Source organism: Scaptodrosophila lebanonensis, unplaced genomic scaffold, assembly GCF_003285725.1.
Source record: "Scaptodrosophila lebanonensis strain 11010-0011.00,11010-0021.00 unplaced genomic scaffold, SlebRS2 tig00001410-arrow-pilon, whole genome shotgun sequence".
NCBI lineage: Eukaryota > Metazoa > Arthropoda > Insecta > Diptera > Drosophilidae > Scaptodrosophila > Scaptodrosophila lebanonensis.
Genome location: NW_022060738.1, coordinates 1,279,042 through 1,300,537, shown reverse-complemented (window position 1 = coordinate 1,300,537; position 21,496 = coordinate 1,279,042). Strand labels below are relative to the sequence as shown.

The window sequence follows — 21,496 nt, the reverse complement described above, 5'->3', positions numbered from 1 at the left end:
TAGTCGAGCAATCCCGACAGCGAAATACCCTGTACCCAGACAAACTTCAAGCACTGAGTTATATACGCCCATAGCGGAAGCAAAAAGAAGAAGATGAGGTTGCTTGATGCTGTGCTTGTGGGTGTAGTACTAGAGTGAAATGTTTTCGCTAATAACTTTTCTAAAAAAGCACCGATTTAATTGAAATTTAAAACAAAGATAGATGATTCTATATAAATTACGTGTGCAAAGTTTTGAAATGTGGACAGTATTAACGAAACTCTGGGGCCTGGAAGAGGGGGGAGGGGGGAAATCAGAAAAATAAAATAAACTCATATTAAATTATTTATATGTTGTGAGCTAAAATATATTGCATGTGAGCAAAACATAGGCCAGTTTCTGGTTCGATACAGTTAAAAGTACTGAAGTTAGTGAAAGTCGGCCATATCGGTTATATGGCAGCTATATATATGAAATAGTGGCCCAAACTGAACCAAACTTGGTATGTCGTCTTGAGGTATCAAAATATGCGTACAAACTAAATTTGGGTTAAATATCTTAATATTTCGAGTTTCTGCCAAAAAAACGGGCAAAAAAACCATAGTGCGTTGATGGGCATTATACAGCAGCTAAGGCGAGTAGTTGCACTGCCAACGAAGTTTTTATAATAAAAGTATTGTAGTTAGGTTTCCCCTAACCCCTCTTCCCCATCGATTCCGCAAGTTGCCCCTGGAGGCAGCATACCATTAAATAAAACGAAGATTGTAACGAGTGGAAAACCAAGTAGAGACCGCCCTTTATTTTGGAGCCTGAAACCGATTAATTTTGCAGTGACTCTGGCAAGCGAGCATACCCGGGCCCGAGCTACGTTACAACTTGACTCAGCAACTCCTACCGTATAATTACCTATATCTCGGAGACTATAAGACCTAGGGACACCAAATTTTAGTCCAAGATGCCTTATGTGAATACGTGTATTTTAGAATTTACCTCCCTCCCCCCTCTCCACCACAATCACTGATTTTTCATAAACTCCCATAATTCCAGGAATTTTTGACTAAAATTGGGCGTATACTTAAACTTTACTTAACCTTTTCATTATGATAAGCCGATTACACCTGAAGTTATAGCCATGTATGTCATCTTGCCCAAGCACTGCCAGCTATTGTTGTAGTTGCTGCTTTGCACTGGCACACGAGACATACACAAACACATACATAGACACGCATAATTATTCTGCACATATGTACAAGGTGTTTCAAAGTCAGAACACCCGACTTTAGCTTCTCCATTTGTTATAGCCTGTACCCAAAGGGTGAAAGGCTATACTAGTTTTGTGCGCATGTATGTAACACACAGAAGGAGGCGTGGCAGACCCCACAAAGTATATATATTCTTCATCAGGATGAGAAGACGAGTCGATATAGCCATGTCCGTCTGACCGTCTGTCTGTATGAGCGCAAGGATCTCAGTAAGTACAAGAGCTAGGATAACCAAAATTGGTATCAAGGTTCCTATAAGCCCTAGGCAGAACGAGTTTGTTTATTTTTTCTGATACACCCCCCCACTCCCCCGCAATTCGTATTTTTTCTTATAACTTCCGTAATTCTCGGAATTTTAAATCCAGTTAGTACTAATGTGTCCGTGTGCCAAATTTCATCATGATAGGTCAACTCTGAAGAAAGTTATAGCCATAAGTAAAATCGCTGCTCATGCGCTGCCTGCAGCTCTGTCGGCAGCGCTGCCCGCAGCTGTTGTTGTTGTTGCTGCTTTGGTTCAACTTTGTGCTGCATACATACACGCATATAAACAAGCATAGGTACGTGATGTAAATGTATGCTGTTAAAACTGAACATAAACATGTATTCTAATTTAATTTAATTAATTATTTTAATTAATTCATTCATTCATTTTTTTTGATAATTTAATTTTTTTTAATTTTTTTTTTTAATTTTTCCTTTTTGTGGAGAATACAGGCTATTTTACTGTCGGGCTTGCTCGACTGTAGCGTTCTATCTTGTTTTTTGTTATGTTGGTACACATATGTTTATCTTATGTTGGCATTATCAGCCAATTTGGATTAGTAGTTTATTTTGACAACTGAAATGGTTAGTCACAATTTTGTATGGATCAAAGAATATGCATTAAATTTTACGTTCAAACCTGAATAAAGTGCTCAAAGGCACTTAATATGTTGATTGTGGCTTTCGGCGAGGCCACTTTGTTTCAAAAAAGTTTTTAAGCGCTTTATAGAAGGCTGAGAATATGTTGATGACGATGAGCGTCCTGGAGTTGTAACCACCTCAACAAGCGACGAAAACATCGAAACAGTGAAAAAAATTATTTTAGAAAATCGTCGAATCACTATTAGGGAAGTTGCAGAGGATGTTGGCATATCAATCAGCTCATGCCATTCAATTTTCTCGAATGTTTTGGGCATGAAACGTGTGACAGCGAAGTTTGCTCCGAAATTGCTCAATTTTGAGCAAAAGCAACGTCGTTGTTCGTGATTTTTTGGCAAAAAACAACGCCGTAATCATACCTCAACCACCTTATTCATCAGATTTGGCTCTCTGTGACTTTTTCCTCTTCCCAAAACTGAAGAGACACATAAAAGGAAAGCGTTCTGCCACAATTGTTGAGATAAATTCAGAATCGAAGAACGAGCGAGAAGAACTGCCATACCGAAAAGTGAATTTCAGAAATGCTTCGAGAATTGGAAGAAGCGGTGGCATAAGTTCATTATATCTAAAGGCATTACAATATAAATGTTTATGAAAAAATACATATTTTTCCAGAAAAATGAAAAGTCACCTTACTTACATTTAACTCTCTAATAACTAAGCTAAAATCGAGTCAATATATATAATTAATGCAACTTTATATGCTTACGGCCCTCGTTGCTATAGCTAAATAAATTAAATTAGCTCATAAATGTATAATAATAATATTAATAATAATAATGATGTAATGTTTATAATGATGTAATTATAATATTATACTTACATATGTACCAAAAATAAATCCATGAAAAGTAATTTTATTTCGCTCGGCATAGGCGAAGACCACATTTCCGATATTGTTTTGAGCCATAAAAAATTTAAATTTAGCAAATCCATTTCTTTTTCCTAAAATAAATTCAAAGTTGTGGTTATTTAAGCTTAATTTATTTAAATCGATGAACACAGTATAACAAGTTCACTAAACTAACTTATTTTGTAAAAACTGACACCAGAAATATGCCAATCGAATCTATTAATAGATATTTTTATTTAAATAAGTTGTTACACCCACAATCTAACTGTTAAATATAGTATATGACCCGTCTTGCTGATTATGCTACCCGGAAAAGCGAGAATGCAAGTAACTCATTTCTACTTATTACGCTTCAAAAGCCTGGTATTGAATTGGCGGCTATGACCGTCGTCATGTACATATCGTTACGTCGTTTCATGCACATAATACTTAGTTATTATTTAAACTGTAAGTTTTTCTTTGGATTATTTTGTGATACCCTGCACGTTCCTTTTCGATGTAATGATCAAAATTCCAAAAAAATTCCCACTTTCAATCTGTCCCTTTCCTACTATTTTATTATTTTATACTATACTAGCAGGTATTGCCCGTCTTAACCCGGCTCAATGTTTCCAATTGTATTTATTTTGTGTGTGAATAACCTACCTTCACCTTATAAGTTACCAGTAGGAAGACATTTAAGGTATTGAAATGAACATTTTCTGTTCTTGACAAAAAATTGTTCAGTAGTCCGTTACATTTTTGTTCTTGCCAAACTATTTCGTTAAACGAACATGACCACTATAACTAATATTTTGTAAAGCTCGTTTTCCCCCCTTTGGAGCTAGAATTTTCCAAAAGCTTTTCTTAGTGTGCTCCTACACTATGATGGATACTATGAAAGGATACTTCAGTCCAAATTTCATCTTTTACCGTTTGGGCTGTGCGTTGATCACCAATTAGTCAGGACAAACTCTTTTATATATAGAGATAACGCAACGTTTTAAGATAGACTATGTGCAAAAAAGGGGAATACTTATAAAGGTATATCCTAATTTTAAATTCACATTTGAGTCTTTTCGTGCCATATTAAGTCAATACGGTTACGCACAAACTCGTGTCAATGCCGTGCAGCGATGAGCCACGATCAAAAAGCACTGACAATTCTCATCTCAATTGGCTAGAGTAAAACTTTCGATAGTTGAAGCCACCGATACCATCAAAATATCGAAGTTTGAAAGCAATAAGCAGAATATTTAAATAATAAAATCTAATTATTTATTGAGATCAATAAGAACAAATCATATACATACATACATACATCTACCCGCAATGTAAACTTTTGGCGTTTTGCCATTGCAATTAACATTAAATGGTTAAAACGAAAGAAGAAGAGCGAGCCAATGACTTGCAGTTGTTGTTGTTTTTAAAGCATTATTTTTTTACAATCAAACAACTGTGTTCGATTGCCCAATGTATACATTAATACGAATGTACATACATGCTATATTCATACACAGGCATACATACATATGTACATATGTTTCTCTTTACTTTTTCAACCGCACGTAGAGAACCGCTCACATAGACACGAACTGTTGCTTGTTGTGTGTGTGAGTGTGTGTATGTAATGTCCCCAACTATTTGATATTTGTTGTTGCTGCATAAAGTTATTAATGAAAACCCTAATGCCAAATGCACTAAACAAAGAAAAAATTACTTTTAAAAATGTTATATTATATAATTTTCAATTAATTAACATTTCTTGCTCTGTCAGTGCAAGACGAATGTACAAACATACATACATATGTAGATACATATGTACATTCATAGTTGTGCACATATGTATGGACATTCACACATTAGTGTCTCACATGTTGCTTTGGCTATTTCAATCGTTTGCACGCAACTACACGAACAGCTGCTTGCATGTGTGTGTGTGTGTATGTATATTTAGTTGTCCCCAACTGTTTGATATTTTGTATTGTTTGTTCTGCCTGCTTTTGTAAAATGCATATTTTGAAAATCCTTGAATGCAAAGTTGTAGATTTAGTTACGTAGATTACATTACCCAAATTTTAAATCGATCGGACTAAATTTTTAACACAAATTTTTCATTTGAAATAGTGAATAAATATTAAAACCCCAATAATTCAAGCTCCAACAAACAATTTAAAAAACCGAGTATGCAGTTTCTTTTTTGTATTCTTTAATTGATTTTATAAACTAAGTTTTAAGTCGATCGGTTGAAAAATTCGGATTTTTCAAACAAACTTTGGACCTAGAGTTCCCCCCTTTGGAGCTCGAATTTTCCAAAAACCTTTCTTAGTGAGCACCTACATTATGACAGGATACTTGGGCCTAAATTTCAGTTTCCTTACTTTTACCGTTTGGGCTGTGGGATGTTTGTGTTTCAATTTTTCCACGGAAAACCCCCCCTTTTTCATGCCCCAGGAAAAATGGTGTAAAACCAAGAATACAGTTTTTCTTGTTTTCTTTGTGAGAGTATACAAACTAAGTTTGAAGTTAATCGGATAAAAATTGTAGATTTTTCATACAAACGCTGGAGCTCGTTTTCCCCTCTTTGGAGCTCGAATTTTACGAAACACCTTCTTAGTTCTCACTTTCACTATAAGAGGGATCTTGTGTCCAAATTTCAGCTTCCTGAATTTGTTTTTTTTTTTTTTTATGTTTGTTACCTTGGTACACTCGACTGGGTGAACTGTTTTTAATGGTTCTTATACCATTTGAAAGCTGTATTAAGTATGTGCAAGACAAATGAACGAATAACTTTATATCACGATAACCGATTTCGATGATTCTTTTTTTTATTGGAAAGGATGTACTTTAAGGGTACTTTGATGAGAGTTTGGTTAGGTTCTGCAAACGAGGACGTTCTCAATTCGACTGTATTGTTCATTGTTACCTCAGAACTTTAGACAGTGTAAACCGATTCAAATGATTCCTTTTGTATTTGAAAGCTGACGATTCCCATGTGGTCCCATTTCAATTTAGTCCAATTCTGACAATGGCATCCATGAGAAATCCATATAATTCTTAAAACATACAAAATGTTCATGGGTTTTAGATATCATGCGAAGGCACCCGGTAGATGAGTGTCAAATTTAAATGAGATATCATGTTAAATAGAATTTTAATTTCAGTATAATGCCGTCGAAAAAATCTAACCGTAACAATGCGTGTAGCAAAAATACACGACCCCAGCGTTCAAAAAGCTTTAAAGTCAGAAGAACAAACTGCAACAAGAGCCGCAACTCAACAAATCAGAACAGAAGATATTCGCAGGCGACAGACAGACAGTGTGATGAACGTTTTCGACAAAATATATTGACAACAAGAGTGGCGCTCTCTCATATGAGATACACGTTTATTAGGTCTACCTATATTCATACACATTAGTTAGTGTACTTTACATTCACTAAAAATCCAAAAATAAACAACAATTTAAACAAAAAAAACCGATTTCAAACTATTAACAGGCATTAAAAAGTAAAAAATAATTGCTTATTCTTCTACAAATTAATATTCAATATATAATGTAGATACAATTATTGTTATTTTTAGAGTCGGTGTCAGCGGTCGCGCGCCGCGCCAGTCAAGAGAAAGAGGCCCTTCTTTACCCTGTACCCGTAGGGTAAAAAGAATTTTTAGAATGAAAAGGCTGTTTTTGACGGGAAGGACAATAAAATAAAGCGAAAATTGTTAAAAGACAAATTTGTTAAATGTTTCCAATGGGATAGTGTGTACCCAAGTTGGTTGCTAGATTATTAAGTCGCCATAAAGTGTCCCGAATGCAATTAGCTAGAAAGAACATGGAAACAAACTGGTAAAAGGTAAAAAAAATTTTAAAGCAATATCTTTAATGATTTACAAGGTGGGATCCAAAGTAAACACGACGGGAGAGATGGATAGGGGGAGAGGGGTGAGGAAGTGGGTGAAGGGAGGGAGAAGGGTGAGGTAAGTTGGCAGGGGAGGGAGGGAAATTCCAAAGTACACATTTTCTGCGTATTCACATAATGCATCTAGGACCAAAACTTATGTCCCTAGGACTTATAGTGTCTGAGATATAGGCGATTATACTAATGAAAAATCGGGAAAACCCCCATAGGGGGGAGTGGATGGAAATCAAAAAATAAGACAAACAAACATATAGGGCGCGTCTTTGTGCAAAATTTGGTGTCTCGCAAATCATGATTTTCTCTAACTCCTGTAATTCCTGGAATTTCAAATACTCCCCAGTTAGTGCATATGTGTCCGTATGCCAAGTCTTATTATGATAGACCGATTTAACAAGAAGTTAAAGCTATAAATATATTTGCTGCCCAAGCTAAAATGAAATGATGGGTGGTAGAAGGTCTAAGATAGACCCCCAAAGCGAGAAAGCGGACGGACCGAGTCAGGTGCGGCTGACTTGATCACCTAACCAAAGCGTGTCAAGGAGACCCACACAGTTTGCTTTGTAGGAACGACCCAAATGCCTACGCCAGACATGTCACAGGAGGGTCTAAATGCCCCCTCTACATAACAGCCGGACAGAGCGCTCTGAACAAACAGAAATCAGAGTCCTACAATTGATTCTAAACCACTGCGAGGCGGCTGCTAAAGGAGACAGTGGGTGAATAAAACATCGACCTAGCACTACAGAGCGGTTGACCCGCAACGATGAACCACTAGCGGATGCAATAAGGCATCGATATGGAGTGTGGAAAAAGCCCAGTCAACGGAATAATGTTTTACAGCTGTTACTACCCCCCAGCATGCCGTTAGAGACCTACAGACAAGCACTTGCAAATCTTGTTAGGAATGCGAAAGACAGTCGAATGGGGTTCGACCCGTACTAACCACAAGGGAGAATACCTTCTCGAGGATATCTCACCCTTGGATGTGTCATTACTCAACTGCGGAGAAAAGGACACCTTTTCCAGAGGAAGGAGAAGTTCGAAGATCGACCCAACCTTCATCAGTTCTGCATTATTATCCTCCACGGGCTGACACGACCACCAGGCAATCATATTCAGGATCCACACACGCCCTACACACATAAACTACTCGGAAATATAAAGGAGTGGACCCAAAGGAGACATGGGCAGGTGAATTGCTCCTTGACCCAGCTACTAACAGGGCATGGATGCTTTAGATGCCTGTACAAATACAAGCACGATAACAACAACACCTGCCCAGAATGCACAAGCGTTATAGAAGACGCAGAGCACGTATTACTTCACTGTCCACGATATAACCACCAGCGGAACAGCCTAGAAAGAGCAGCCGGAGCACAAGTTATACCCAGCACCTTACGAAACCTGATGTTGAAATCCATTGAAAACTGGATCCATGTCGGCGGCTTCGCCAGAGAAGTGATAGAGCCACAAACCAACGCAGAAAAAGAGAGATCAGCACTTGGGCAGCAAATATATTTATGGCTATAACTCCCTGCTAAATCGGTCTATCATGATGAAACTTGGCAAACGGACACATAATCACTAGCTGGGGTATTTGCAACATGATAGGCCGATTTAACAAGAAGTTGTAGCCATAAAAACATTTGCTGCCCAAGCGCTGCCCGAAGCTGTTGTTGATGCTGATGCTTTGGTTGACTGCAAACATGTTTATACAGACACGAATAGACGCGCATAGACATTCATACATTCACAAAAACGCAATTTCTTTGTATTGCAATTATATAATTTTATAATTATAATTTTAAAAAGTATATTAATCAAATTATTTAAATTAAATACAAAATATTCAATATATGTATTGAATACGATAGTAGGGACATGTTCATGTACAGTTTCAGCATCAGAACCGTGTCCTGGGTGTTTATATGCGTGTATGTATTCAACACAAAGTTGAACCAAAGCAGCAACAACAACAGCTGCGGGCAGAGCAACAAGCATGGGCAGCGATTTTATTTATGACTAGCAGGTCTTGCCTGTCTTTGCTGGGCTAAGTAAAATGTGCTTATAATTAAACGTTTATTTACTATATGATATTCTTCGTTCGGCAACGCTGATATGTACATACTTTTAAATTGTTCATGCAGGCGTTATCCGCCTATATACATACATACATATATAAGTATGCATTAAATTTTTTAATTTAACACTAATTTGTGTCTTCAATTCCAAATATGATTGTTGTGAATATAAAAGGTTTGTTTCTGCTTTTGTAAATCGCATGAATACACTCACAAAATAGACTTAAAGGTAAATGACTCTTAGATTTGTTCAGAATACATTTGTAGCGTTGTTAGCTAACACTAAAACGGTCAGTTGCTGTAAATATGCGATCAGCTGAGATGCTAGAGATGGGCATGTGTCGGATGCTCTATGTGCTAGAGCATGAAAACTATCGATAGTTGAATCCGACGATACAATCAAAAATTTCATCGAAGTTTGAATGCAATTAACAGAAAATTTAAATAATAATATCTTATAATTTATTGAGATCAATTAGAACAAATCATATACAAACATACATATGTACATCTGCCCGCAACGTGAAGAAGAATATGCGTAGGTACGTAGAGAACCGCACATATAGACACGAACTTTTGCTTGGTCTGTGTGTGAGTGTGTGTATACGATGTCCCCAACTATTTGATATTTGCGTTCTTTGTAATTTTTTGTTGCTGCATAAAGTTACTAATGAAAACTCGAATGCCAAGTACATTTGGCAAACAACTAAAAAAGTACTTTTAAAAATGTTAAATAATTTTTAATTAATTAACATTTCTTGCTCTGTCAGTGCAAGACGAATGAACATACATACATAGATATGTACATGTACATAGATGTGTACATATGAATGTGTGTACATTCACACATTAGTGTCTCACATTTTGCTTTGGCTATTTCAATCGTTTGTACGCAACTACACGAACAGCTGCTTATATGTGTGTGTGTGAATGTATACTTAGTTGTCCCCAACTGTTTGATATTTTGTATTGTTTGTTCTGCCTGCTTTTGTAAAATGCATATTTTGAAAATCCTTGAATGCAAAGTTGTAGATTTAGTTACGTAGATTACATTACCCAAATTTTACCTCAATCGGACGAAATTTATAACACAAACTTTTCATTTGAAAAAGTGAATACATATTAAAACGCCAATAATTAAACCTCCAACACAACTCATTTCAATTTTTGTTGCATTCTTTTATAGATTATAAAAACTAAATTTAGAGTTGATTGGTAGAAAACTGAAGATTTTTCAAACAAACTTTGGGGCTCGTTTTCCCCCCTTTGGAGCTCGAATTTTCTAAAATCCCTTCTTAGTGCGCACCTACACTATGATAGGATACTTGAGCCCAAATTTCAGCTTCCTAGCTTTTACCGTTTGGGCTGTGGGCTGTTGACGCAGTTTCCTTTTCTGCCCCAACATTTTTTACAGGAAAACTCCCATATTTCAGGCCCCAAGAAAAATTTCAAAAAACCAAGTAAGCAGTTTTTTTTGGAATTTTTATCAGGAGTATACAAACTAAGTTTGAAGTTAATCAGATGTAAATTGTAGATTGGAGCTAGTTTTCCCCCTTTGGAGCTCGAATTTTCCAAAATCCCTTCTTATCGCCAGCCTACACTATGAAAGGATACTTGAGCCCAAATTTCAGCTTCGTTTGGGCTGTGCGTTGATCACCAATCAGTTAGTCAGGACTTTCTTCAGAATTGACCTATCATGATGAAACTTTTCATACGGATACATGATCACAAACTGGATGTGTATGCCAAAATTGAAAAAAATTACGGGAGTTATGAAAAAACAAGAAATAAATACTAAAGCCGAGCAGGCTCAACTCTTATATACCCAGTACCACCCCACAAAAAAAAAAAAAAAAAAATTATTAAAAAAATTGAATTAATTTAATTATTAATTAAATTAAATATAAAATATTCCATACATACATTTACATTTACACCAGAATCGTGTCTATGCGAGTTTTTGTACTTGTACATAACTTATCATAATGAAACTTGGTATACAGATATATAATCACTAACTGGGTGTGACTACCCAATTTTAGTTAAAAATTCCCAGAATTACGGGAGTTATAGAAAATCGTTAATAGGGGGGGGAGTGGGGGGGTGGATCAGAAAAAATGAACAAACTCGTCCTTTCTCGGGCTCAGAAGAATCTTTATACCAAGTTTTGTTATTCTAGCTCTTATACTTTCGGAGATCCTTCCATTCATACAGACAGATGGACAGACAGATGGACAGACAGACGGTCATGGCTATACCGACTCGGCTTGTCACCCTGATCAAGAATATATATACTTTATGGGGTCTGCCACATCTCCCCATGCCTGTTACATACATTCGCACAAATCTAGTATACCCGTTCACCCTTTGGGTACAGGGTACAAAAATACCACCAAAAAAGCATCTATTGGTAATATAAACCACAAATCAGAATGAGCGAGAAAAGAGCTTCTGAAAGTACCAAAGAACGCGAATCACGCACCATAGAACAAGAACGGGAGTCGCAACTTCGACAAAAGCGTGAAAGGGAGGCGATGGATATCATTTGTACAGACAATGAAATCTGGATCACAGTGGTTACTCAAGTATAACCAAGGACCCAATCAAACCAGAAAAAGCGAAGGAGGCATTGGGAAGGATGTGACGTCAGAAAACATAAAGGCACTAAAATTCAGTGCCGCACCAACACCAGCTGGATTCGATAGTATTTTATAAAAACCAAACAACCAACCACTTACATTGTGAAACGAAACTTGTAACAAGTTTCAGCTTCCTAGCTCTTACCGTTTGGGTTGTGCGTTGATCACCAATCAGTCAGTTAGTCACGACAAACTGTTTGTTATATATAGAGATTCTACACATAGGAACAGAGTATTTTTGGTGTCCCGACTTTAGCTTTTTCATTTAACTTTTCTACTTTTATTGTTCATAAAACGACTCGTCTTGTCATCTTAATCCTACGAAAACCTTTAGTTTTCACTCCTCTTGGTTAGAGGGCATAAATATGATTATTTGCGTTGCCGCCGAAAAGTGGTCCTCCTAGGATTATGTCTATTTTGCATATCATTTTTAAAGCAAATTTGTTTGTACTGTACGAAACATGAAAATTTTTAAACGCAAGATAAGTAGATTTAATTTTAGTTTGGTTTCAGCAGCGGGAACGAGTACTTTTTTTAAGATCGCCGAAAATTGTGCGAATAATCGTATTCTGTAACAATTTGTTTTAGTCAGAAACAAGACAGAACGCTACATTCGAGCAAGCCCGACAGTAAAATAGCCTGTACTCTCCACAAAAAAAGAAAAAACAAGTAAAAAAGCTAAAGTCGGGTGTCCCGACTTTGAAATACTCTGTACATATGTTTGCAATAATTATAGAAAATAAAAAAAATTAAGAAAATAAAAAAAAAAAAATGATCGATTTTACCTTTCTCGGTATTCGAACTCACGTAAAGGGTGTATAATTGCACATTTACATAGCAATTGCGTCTGTGTGAGTGTATGTATGCCTATGCGCACCTATTCGTGTCTGTGTAAGCATTTTCGCAGTCAACCAAACAGCAACATCAACAACAGCCGCGGGCAGCGCTTGAGCAGCGCTGCAGCAGCAAATATATTTATGGCTATAACTTCTTGTTAAATCGGTCTATCATAGTGAAACTTGGCATACGGACACATAATTACTAACTGGGGGTATTTGCAAAATTCGAAATTCCAAGAATTACGGGAGTTAGAGAAAATCGCATTTGCATGGGAGAGGGGGGGGGGGGGGGGGGGGGAATTCCAAAATATACAATTTCTGTCTGTCTGTCCGTCTGTTCGTCCGTCCGTCCGTATGATCACCTAGATCTCAGAGACTATAAGAGCTAGAGACACCAAACTTTGCACAAAGATGCCTTATGTGTGTACGCTATATGAGTTTGTTTTATTTTTTGGATTTTCCCCCACTTCCCCCCTATGGGGGTTTTCCCGATTTTCCATTCGTATAATCGCCTATATCTCGGAGACCATAAGACCTAGGAACACCAAATTTTAGTCCAAGGTGCCTTGTGTAAATACGCAGAAAATGTGTATTTTGGAATTTCCCTCCCTTCCCCCTCTCCACCGCAAATCCTCCGCAACTCCCGTAATTCTTGGAATTTCGAACTAAAATTTAGCAAATACCCCCAGTTAGTTATTATGTGTCCGTATGCCAAGTTTCACTATGATAGATCGATTTAACAAGAAGTTATAGCCATAAATATATTTGCTTTTGCAGCGCTGCTCAAGCGCTGCCCAAGCGCTGCCCGCGGCTGTTGTTGATGTTGCTGTTTAGTTGACTGCGAACATGCTTACCTGTGTCTGTACACAAATAGACGTGCATAAACATACATACACTAACATAGACGCAATTGCTTTGTATATGTGCAATTATATACCCTTTACTTGAGTTCGAATACCAAGAAAGGTAAAATCGATCATTTTTTTTTAAATTTTCTTTTTTTTTTTTTATAAATATTGTGAACATATGTACAGAGTATTTCAAAGTCGGGACACCCGACTTTAGCTTTTTTACTTGTTTAACATATTGTACATCATCGGGTCTATGCGTGTTTATATGCGTGTACGTATGCAGCACAAAGTTTGCAGCAACAACAACAACAACTGCGGGCAGAGCTGCGGGGGAGTGGGGAGGTGTATCAGAAACTCAAACACAAACTCGATCTGCCTAGGGCTTAGGGGAACCTGAATGTCAAGTTTGGTTATCCTAGCTATTGTAGTTGCTGAGATCGTTGCGATCATACAGATAGACGGACGGACGGACCAACGGACATGACTATATCGACTAGTCTTGTCATCCCGATCAATAATATATATACTTTGTGTGGTCTGCTACGCCTCCTTCTGTGTGTTACTTACATTCGCACAAAACTAATATAGCCGTTTATCCTTTGGGTACAGGCTATACAAATTATGTAATTGTGTCTGGAATTGAAGTTGAAGTTAATGGAGAGCTGATTATTCGGTTCACTTGCTCGAATTAGTCGCGGCCACCTGGACACAAACTCAATATTATGAATAAAAAAAATTTTGTATTTGGGCGACACGCGATAGAAGTGAAACTTAGTGGTTACATTGGAGTAATTTAAATTGAATTAGTCCTTTTTGATTGTTAATGGGAGTCTTTATAATAACTAAAAAACGATTGTACATTTGGCTTGAAAAAATTAACATCACTGTCGGTTATCGAAGAAAATTGCTAGAAACACAACTATAAGTAGGTCGAAATGTCTAGAAAATCCTCTAAAATGACTCAACTGCTAGAAGTACCGTTAGAAAATCAACCAAAAATAGATTTTAAAAACCGCTCGTCTCGCCTGCAGTATGATCTAAACTGTTTTCAACTGATAAAGAGGATCTTTATACGAAAAACTAAGATTTACATCATAGGCATACATTAGTATACGGGAATGCAGCAGGATAGACGGAAGATCATTAATAAATAGAGTGAATAATAGGGGGCCGAGATGACTACCTTGAGGTACGCCCGAAGTTACAATAACTGCATTGTTTGTCGATAAAATAAATAAATAAATAATTATACTACATACAGAGTATATCAAATTCGGAATACCCGACTTTAGCTTCTCTTTTTGATTCAAATTTAATCTAAATGGGTTAGTTCTAAGAAGTTATTAGCGAAACAATTTCACTCCAATACTATGCCCACAAGCTGCAGCACAAATTGGCACAAATCAAAATAAACAAGAAAAGAATGCTAAAGTCGAGCAAACTCAACTCTTAAATACCCTGTACCTCCCACCAATAAGGGGGAAAAAAATTATATGAATTAAAATATTTAATGAAATTAAAGACATGTTCATGTACAGTTTCAACAGCATACATTTACATCAGAATAGTGACTCAGCAAAAAGTTGAACCCAAGCAGCACCAACAACAACAGCTGCGGGCAGCCCTGCCGGCAGCGGTACAAGCAGAGCAATGGCAGCGATTTTATTTATGGCTATAAGTTTCTTCAGAATTTACCTATCATAATGAAACTTAGTATACAGACACATAATCACTAACGGGATCTAGCTACATAATTCCAAGAACTACGGGAGTTATGAAAAAAAAAACACGAATTGCGGGGGAGTGGGGGGGTGTATCAGAATAAAAAAATAAACTTGACCTGCCTAGGGCTTATGGGAATCTGGACACCGAGTTTGGTTATTCTAGCTCTAGTACACTCCGAGATCCTTGCGTTCATACAGACGGACGGACGGACAGACGGACATGGCTACATCGACTCGTCTTCTCATCCTGATCAAGAATATATATAGTTTGTGGGGTCTGCCACGCCTCCTTCTGTGTGTTACATACATTCGCACAAAACTAGTATAGCCTTTTACCCTTTGGGTACAGGCTATAACAAGGGAGAACGCTACAGTCGAGCAACCCCGACAGTATAATACCCTGTACCCACGTAAACTTCCGTCACTGAGTTTTATGCGCCCAAAACAGCAGCAAAAATAGGAAGAAGAAGAGCGAACTTGTTGCTGCAGTTTGGAGGGATTGCACTGGAGAGGATTTGTTTCGCTAATAACTTTTCTTAGAATTGACCGAATTAAATAAAATAATTTGGTTATTCTAGCTTTTATAGTTTCTGCGATCCTTGCGTTCAGCCAGACGGACGGACGGACATGTCTAGATCGTATTCTCTCGACATGCTGATTCAGAATATATATACTTTATGGGGTCGGAGGTACTTCGTTCTGCATGTTACATTTTTTGCACAAACCTAATATACCCTTTTTACTCTACGGGTACAGGGTATAAAAATAAAGTGTTCCTGCCTAAGACTTAGGGGAACCTCGATACAAAGTTTGGTTATCGAGTATCTATCTCAGAAAGTATAAGAGCTAGAATAACCAAACTTGTTATACAGATTCTCCTGAGCCCGAGAAAGAATGAGTTTGTTCATTTTTCCCGATGCTCAATTCCATTTCCATAAATTTCAATGGTGATTTCGGCTAATTTTTGATGGAATTTTTGGAGATCACGAATTTTGATTGGCCCACATGTTGATCGTCATTTGTGTCCTCACGACCACTTTGAAAACGTTGAAACCACCCGTGCACTCTGCTACGGGATAGGCAATCATCGCCATAAACTTGTTCCATCAATTGAAACGTTTCGGTAAAGGTTTTACCAATTTTAAAACAAAATTTAATGCTGGCTCTTTGTTCGAAGCTCATTTTCGCACCGATAACACAAACATACTGACACTTAAAACGCAATGACTTCACTTCCAATCTATTAATTGTCAAAAAATTCTCACTGGACAATCGATAAAGATAGCAGATTCTAACGCACCAGTCGACATATAGATAGCGCCACCAGGGGGCGCTAGTTTCAAAAAGTCTGTGGCAACCTCATTCGCCACCATTGGTAACGCTTCCGATGGCAACTCCGATGGCAAGACATTCGATCTCATCGATCGACGCTACAGCCTTGCCGCGATACAACACGTAAAATATTGAATATTATCTTGTAAACTATTGTATTAAATAAAGTGTATATAATACTAATAGACGGCTCTTACATTCGCCATAGTGGTGACCCCGACATTTTTGAATCATACGTAAAACTAAAACGTTTCACATTGTGGTGCATGAAACAACTTAGATACGACCTACGCTCCCGTACAAGAAAAAAACTAATTTTCCAAGACGAACCTTCTACAAGCAACATGAGTGAGTTGGAACAGGCAATCAAAGATCAGCTACGTTTGCTTCAGACGGAAATGGACACATTACGTGCTGTTCAACAACCAAACAATGGGACAAACGAATTTGCATCGCCACCGCAACGCTTGCAAATACAGGTACCCAAATTCACTCGCAGCAATCCACAACTTTGGTTCGCACAGGTGGAACGCGCTTTTCGCCTTAAAAGCGTCCATGCTGATGTAGATAAATTTGACCTGGTCACAGTACAGTTAGAGGAAGACATCGCACTGGTTGTGGCTGATTTAGTAACCAACCCACCGGCTAACGACAAATACGCTGCCCTTAAGACTCATCTCCTGGAAAAATTCGCCGAGACGCCTGAATTTATGTTGCGTCGTTTGTTACAAGGGGGAGAGACGGCTGACATGAAAACGTCCGGAATTTTGGCGCACATGCGTCGGCTGGCCTCAGATCCGAAGCACGAAAATATAATCCTTACACTGTTTCTTGCAGAGATGCCGGTATCCATTCGACCGATACTTTCGGTGTGGGAAGAAACCGATCTTGACAAACTTGCCAGGATTGCTGACAAGATGTTAGAAGCTGGCGGAACAAATACTACATATTCTATAGCTGCCGGCGAGGACTCCGTTAGCGCAATCGCTTCTCCAAAATCATTCACAGATCTAACATAGCCTCTGTTTGTACACTGTCAGAGAAGGTCGAGAAGCTGCAAACCGATGTTACACATCTCAAACAAAATCGTTCACGTAGTCGAACACGTGAAATGGCTAAAACAATCCACAAAAAGGCAGACGAAAAACAACCAAAGGTTTGTTTTTATCATCAGACTTTTGGCAATGATGCCTGTAAATGCCAGCCTGGCTGCTCTCAAAATCAAGCTTTAAACTAACAAAGCTGTCATCGAACGCGCTGGTAAGCGACAGCAAACAATCTTCCAGCGACATAGTCAAACCACCTACAACTCTAAAGGAAACGCGTCTACATATTTTCGACCAAGCAACACAAACTCGATTTCTGGTGGACTCGGGATCAGTGGTGTCTGTGATACCACGATCTGCAGTCAAACAGAAGACTCAACAAAGCGATCTCCTCTAGAGCCGTTGGCCCTTCATCATAACTGATATACACACTGCTATAATTGGTGCGGATTTCCTTATTAACTTTCAACTCATCATCGATCTCAATAATCAGCAACTCATCGACTCACCGACTGGATTAACTACAGGCGCCCGTTTGATGAAATCTGATCAACCTGCAATCTCAACAGTACAAAGCGCTGATGACTTTCGAAATCTTCTCAAAGAATTCGTGGAGGTTACAAGACCGCCAAACTTATCTACACAAACTGACTCTGAGGTCCGTAATTTCATCGAAACAACTGGTAGCTCAGTCGCTGATCGACCATCGGGATCTGGTCGGGACTACAGCAAATTAAACGCTGCTACAATTCCAGATCGTTATCCGAACGCGCACATATACGATTTTTCAGAACAGCTACACGGAAAAACGATCTTCACGGCACTCGACTTGGTGCGTGCATATTATCAAGTACCAATGGCCGAAAACGATATCAAAAAGACTTCTGTTTGTACACCATTTGGCCTTTTTGAGTTTCTAAGAATGCCTTTTGAATTAAAAAACGCTACCCAAACCTTCCAAAGATTCATGGATAATCTATTTCGTGGATTGGATTACTTATACTACTACATATATGACATCCTCATAGCCTCTACGACAGCTGATGAACACCTCAGCACAATTTTGGAGATTTTGCGAAAACACGGCTTGTGTATCAACGCCAGCAAATGTCAGTTCGCAAAATCCGAGGTTCGTTTTTTATACTCTGTACACGAAATGTACAAGAGTATATTAGGTTTGCGGGAGCTGAAAAATGTAACAGGCAGAAGGAGGCGTGGCAGACCCCACAAAGTATATATATTCTTGATCAGCGTGACAAGACGAGTCGATCTAGCTCTGTCTGTCTGTCTGTCCGTCCGTATGAACACCTGGATCTCAGAGACTATAAGAGATAGAGACACCAAATTTTCCACAAAGATGCCTTATGTGTGTATTCTATACGAGTTTGTTTTATTTTTTTGATTTTCCCCCCACTTCCCCCCTATGGGGGTTTTCCCGATTTTCCATTCGTATAATCGCCTATATCTCGGAGACCATAAGATCTAGGAACACCAAATTTTAGTCTCAGATGCCTTATGTGAATACGCAGAAAATGTTTATTTTGGAATTACCCTCCCTCGCCCCTCTCCACCGCAAAACGCGATTTTCTCTAACTCCCGTAATTCTTGGAATTTCGAATTTTGCAAATACCCCCAGTTAGTAATTATGTGTCCGTATGCCAAGTTTCACTATGATAGACCGATTTACCAAGAAGTTATAGCCATAAATATATTTGCTGCTGCAGCGCTGCTCAAGCGCTTCCCGCGGCTGTTGTTGATGTTGCTGTTTGGTTGACTGCGAAAATGCTTACACAGACGCGAATTGATGCGCATATGCTTACATACACTCACACAGACGCAATTGCTATCTAAATGTGCAATTATACACCCTTTACGTGAGTTCGAATACCGAGAAAGGTAAAATCGATAATTTTTTTTGTTATTTTCTTAATTTTTTTTTTTCTATAATTATTGCAAACATATGTACAGAGTATTTCAAAGTCGGGACACCCAACTTTAGCTTTTTTACATGTTTTAAGTTATACTATTAACGAAAACGGTATAAAGCCACCCAACGATCGCATAGATGCAATTTTGAACTACGCCAGACCGGATACCATTTGTTAGCTAGGTCGCTTTCTTGGAATAATAAATTATTACCGCCGTTGCTTACCTCATGCGTCCCATATTCAGGCACCTCTTCCTGAGCTCACAAGAGACATCAAGAAAAATGACAAACGCAAAATTACATGGACTCCTGAGTTGACAAAAGTTTTTGAGGACTGCAAGTGCAGCGTGGCGGTTGGCGTATCCAATGAATAAGGCAATGTGGGCTTTAGTTTGTGACGCTTCTGACGTTGCCATTGGAGCTTCACTCGAGCAACAAGTCGACGACATGTGGCAAACACTGGGTTTTTTTTTTTTTAAGAAGCTAACCAAAACGGAACAAGCCTACAGCACCTACGAACTTGAGTTGCTTGCCATTTATGAAGCAATCAAACACTTCAAACAATGTTCAAACATCTTCTCGAAGCACGCGTTTTTGTCATTAAAACAGATCACAAACCATTGACCTTTGCTTTCAACCAACGACCAGATAAGGCATCCGATAGTCAGCTGAGGCAACTAGATTTCATATCACAATTTTCGACCACAATTGTACACGTGAAAGGCGAACAAAACGCAGTTGCAGACGCACTGTCACGACTGTGCGAAATAAAGATGCCGACCACAATTACCTTCTCCAGTATAGAAGCAGTTCAAGCTTCTGACACTGAACTGAGTGAGCTACTAAAAGGAACAACAGCATTACAGTTGAAATCAATTCGGAACGATGACAACACAACCATTTTCTGCGATGTGGCAGAGCAACACTTCAGCAACTACGGAAACAATATGTCTGGCCATACATGAACAAAGACGTTTTATATTGGTGTAGAAATTGTCTCCCATGTCAGAGGGCGAAAATTCACAAGCACAATTCCTTGCAGCCTCGAAAAATTGACGTTCCCGACAAGAGATTTGAGCATGTCCATATGGACATAGTCGTATTGCCACTTCAACAAGGTTTCCGTTATTGTTTAACAATGATTGACCGATTTTTACGCTGGCCTGAAGCTACACCGCTTCGCGACATTACAGCAGGGACGGTTGCATCGGCATTTTGGACACATTGGATTGCTCGTTTCGGCACACCTAAAACTCTGACAACCGATCAAGGTACCCAATTCGAGTCTGCGTTATTCAATGAGCTTATTAAATTGATTGATGGACAACATATTCGTACAACGCCTTACCATCCACAATCCAATGGCCTCATCGAACGATGGCACAGATCGTTCAAAACAGCCCTTATGTGCCATTCTGATTCTCCTTGGACGGAAATACCACCCACTGTGCTACTTAGATTGCGGTCATGCTACAAACTCGATTTGAAGGCGTCTGCAGCAGAAATGCTATATGGCGCACCGTTAAGATTGCCGAATGAATTCTTCGACGACATTGATGTGCTGCTGATGCTGATATTTTCATCACTAAGTTTTGCAGCCATATGCGACAAGTACACCCAACCGCAACATCGCATCACATCCGAGACAAATTATTCTTGCAAAAAGGAATCAACGACTGTACACATGTGTTCATAAGATTTGATTCCGTCAAACAGCCGTTGCAGCCGCCATATACTGGTCCCTACGAACTGGTGCGCAGAGAAAATGATCGTGTTTTTATCATAAAGAAAGATGGTAAAGAAGTAGCGATTTCCATAGACAGACTCAAGCCGGCTTTCGTGGTCAAGGATGATGCGGACAAATCACTCAAACTTCAAAAATCTGAGTCCAAGCCAACACGCACCTACGAAAAACATTTTCGAGTACGGTTTTCCCAGCCTTTACCGTGACAGGTTTTCTAGAGGGGGAGTACTATGGCAACCTCATTCGCCACCATTGGTAACGCTTCCGATGGCAACTCTGATGGCAAGACATTCGATCTCATCTATCGACGCTACAGCCTTGCCGCGATACAACACGTAAAATATTGAATATTATCTTGTAAACTATTGTATTAAATAAAGTCTATATAATACTAATAGA

General features: G+C 38.5%; 1 protein-coding gene across 4 annotated transcripts in view; it reads right to left on the bottom strand.

Moving 5' to 3' along the window:
• LOC115630798 (calcineurin-binding protein cabin-1-like) overlaps positions 1–21,496 on the bottom strand; it is a 285,450-nt gene that overhangs the window by 168,490 nt on the left and 95,464 nt on the right. For all 4 annotated transcript variants that reach the window (XM_030527455.1, XM_030527459.1, XM_030527457.1 and 1 more), the window contains exon 6: positions 2,986–3,107. In XM_030527455.1, coding sequence (XP_030383315.1) covers positions 2,986–3,107 — 122 coding nt within the window. The remainder of the gene's footprint in view (positions 1–2,985; positions 3,108–21,496) is intronic.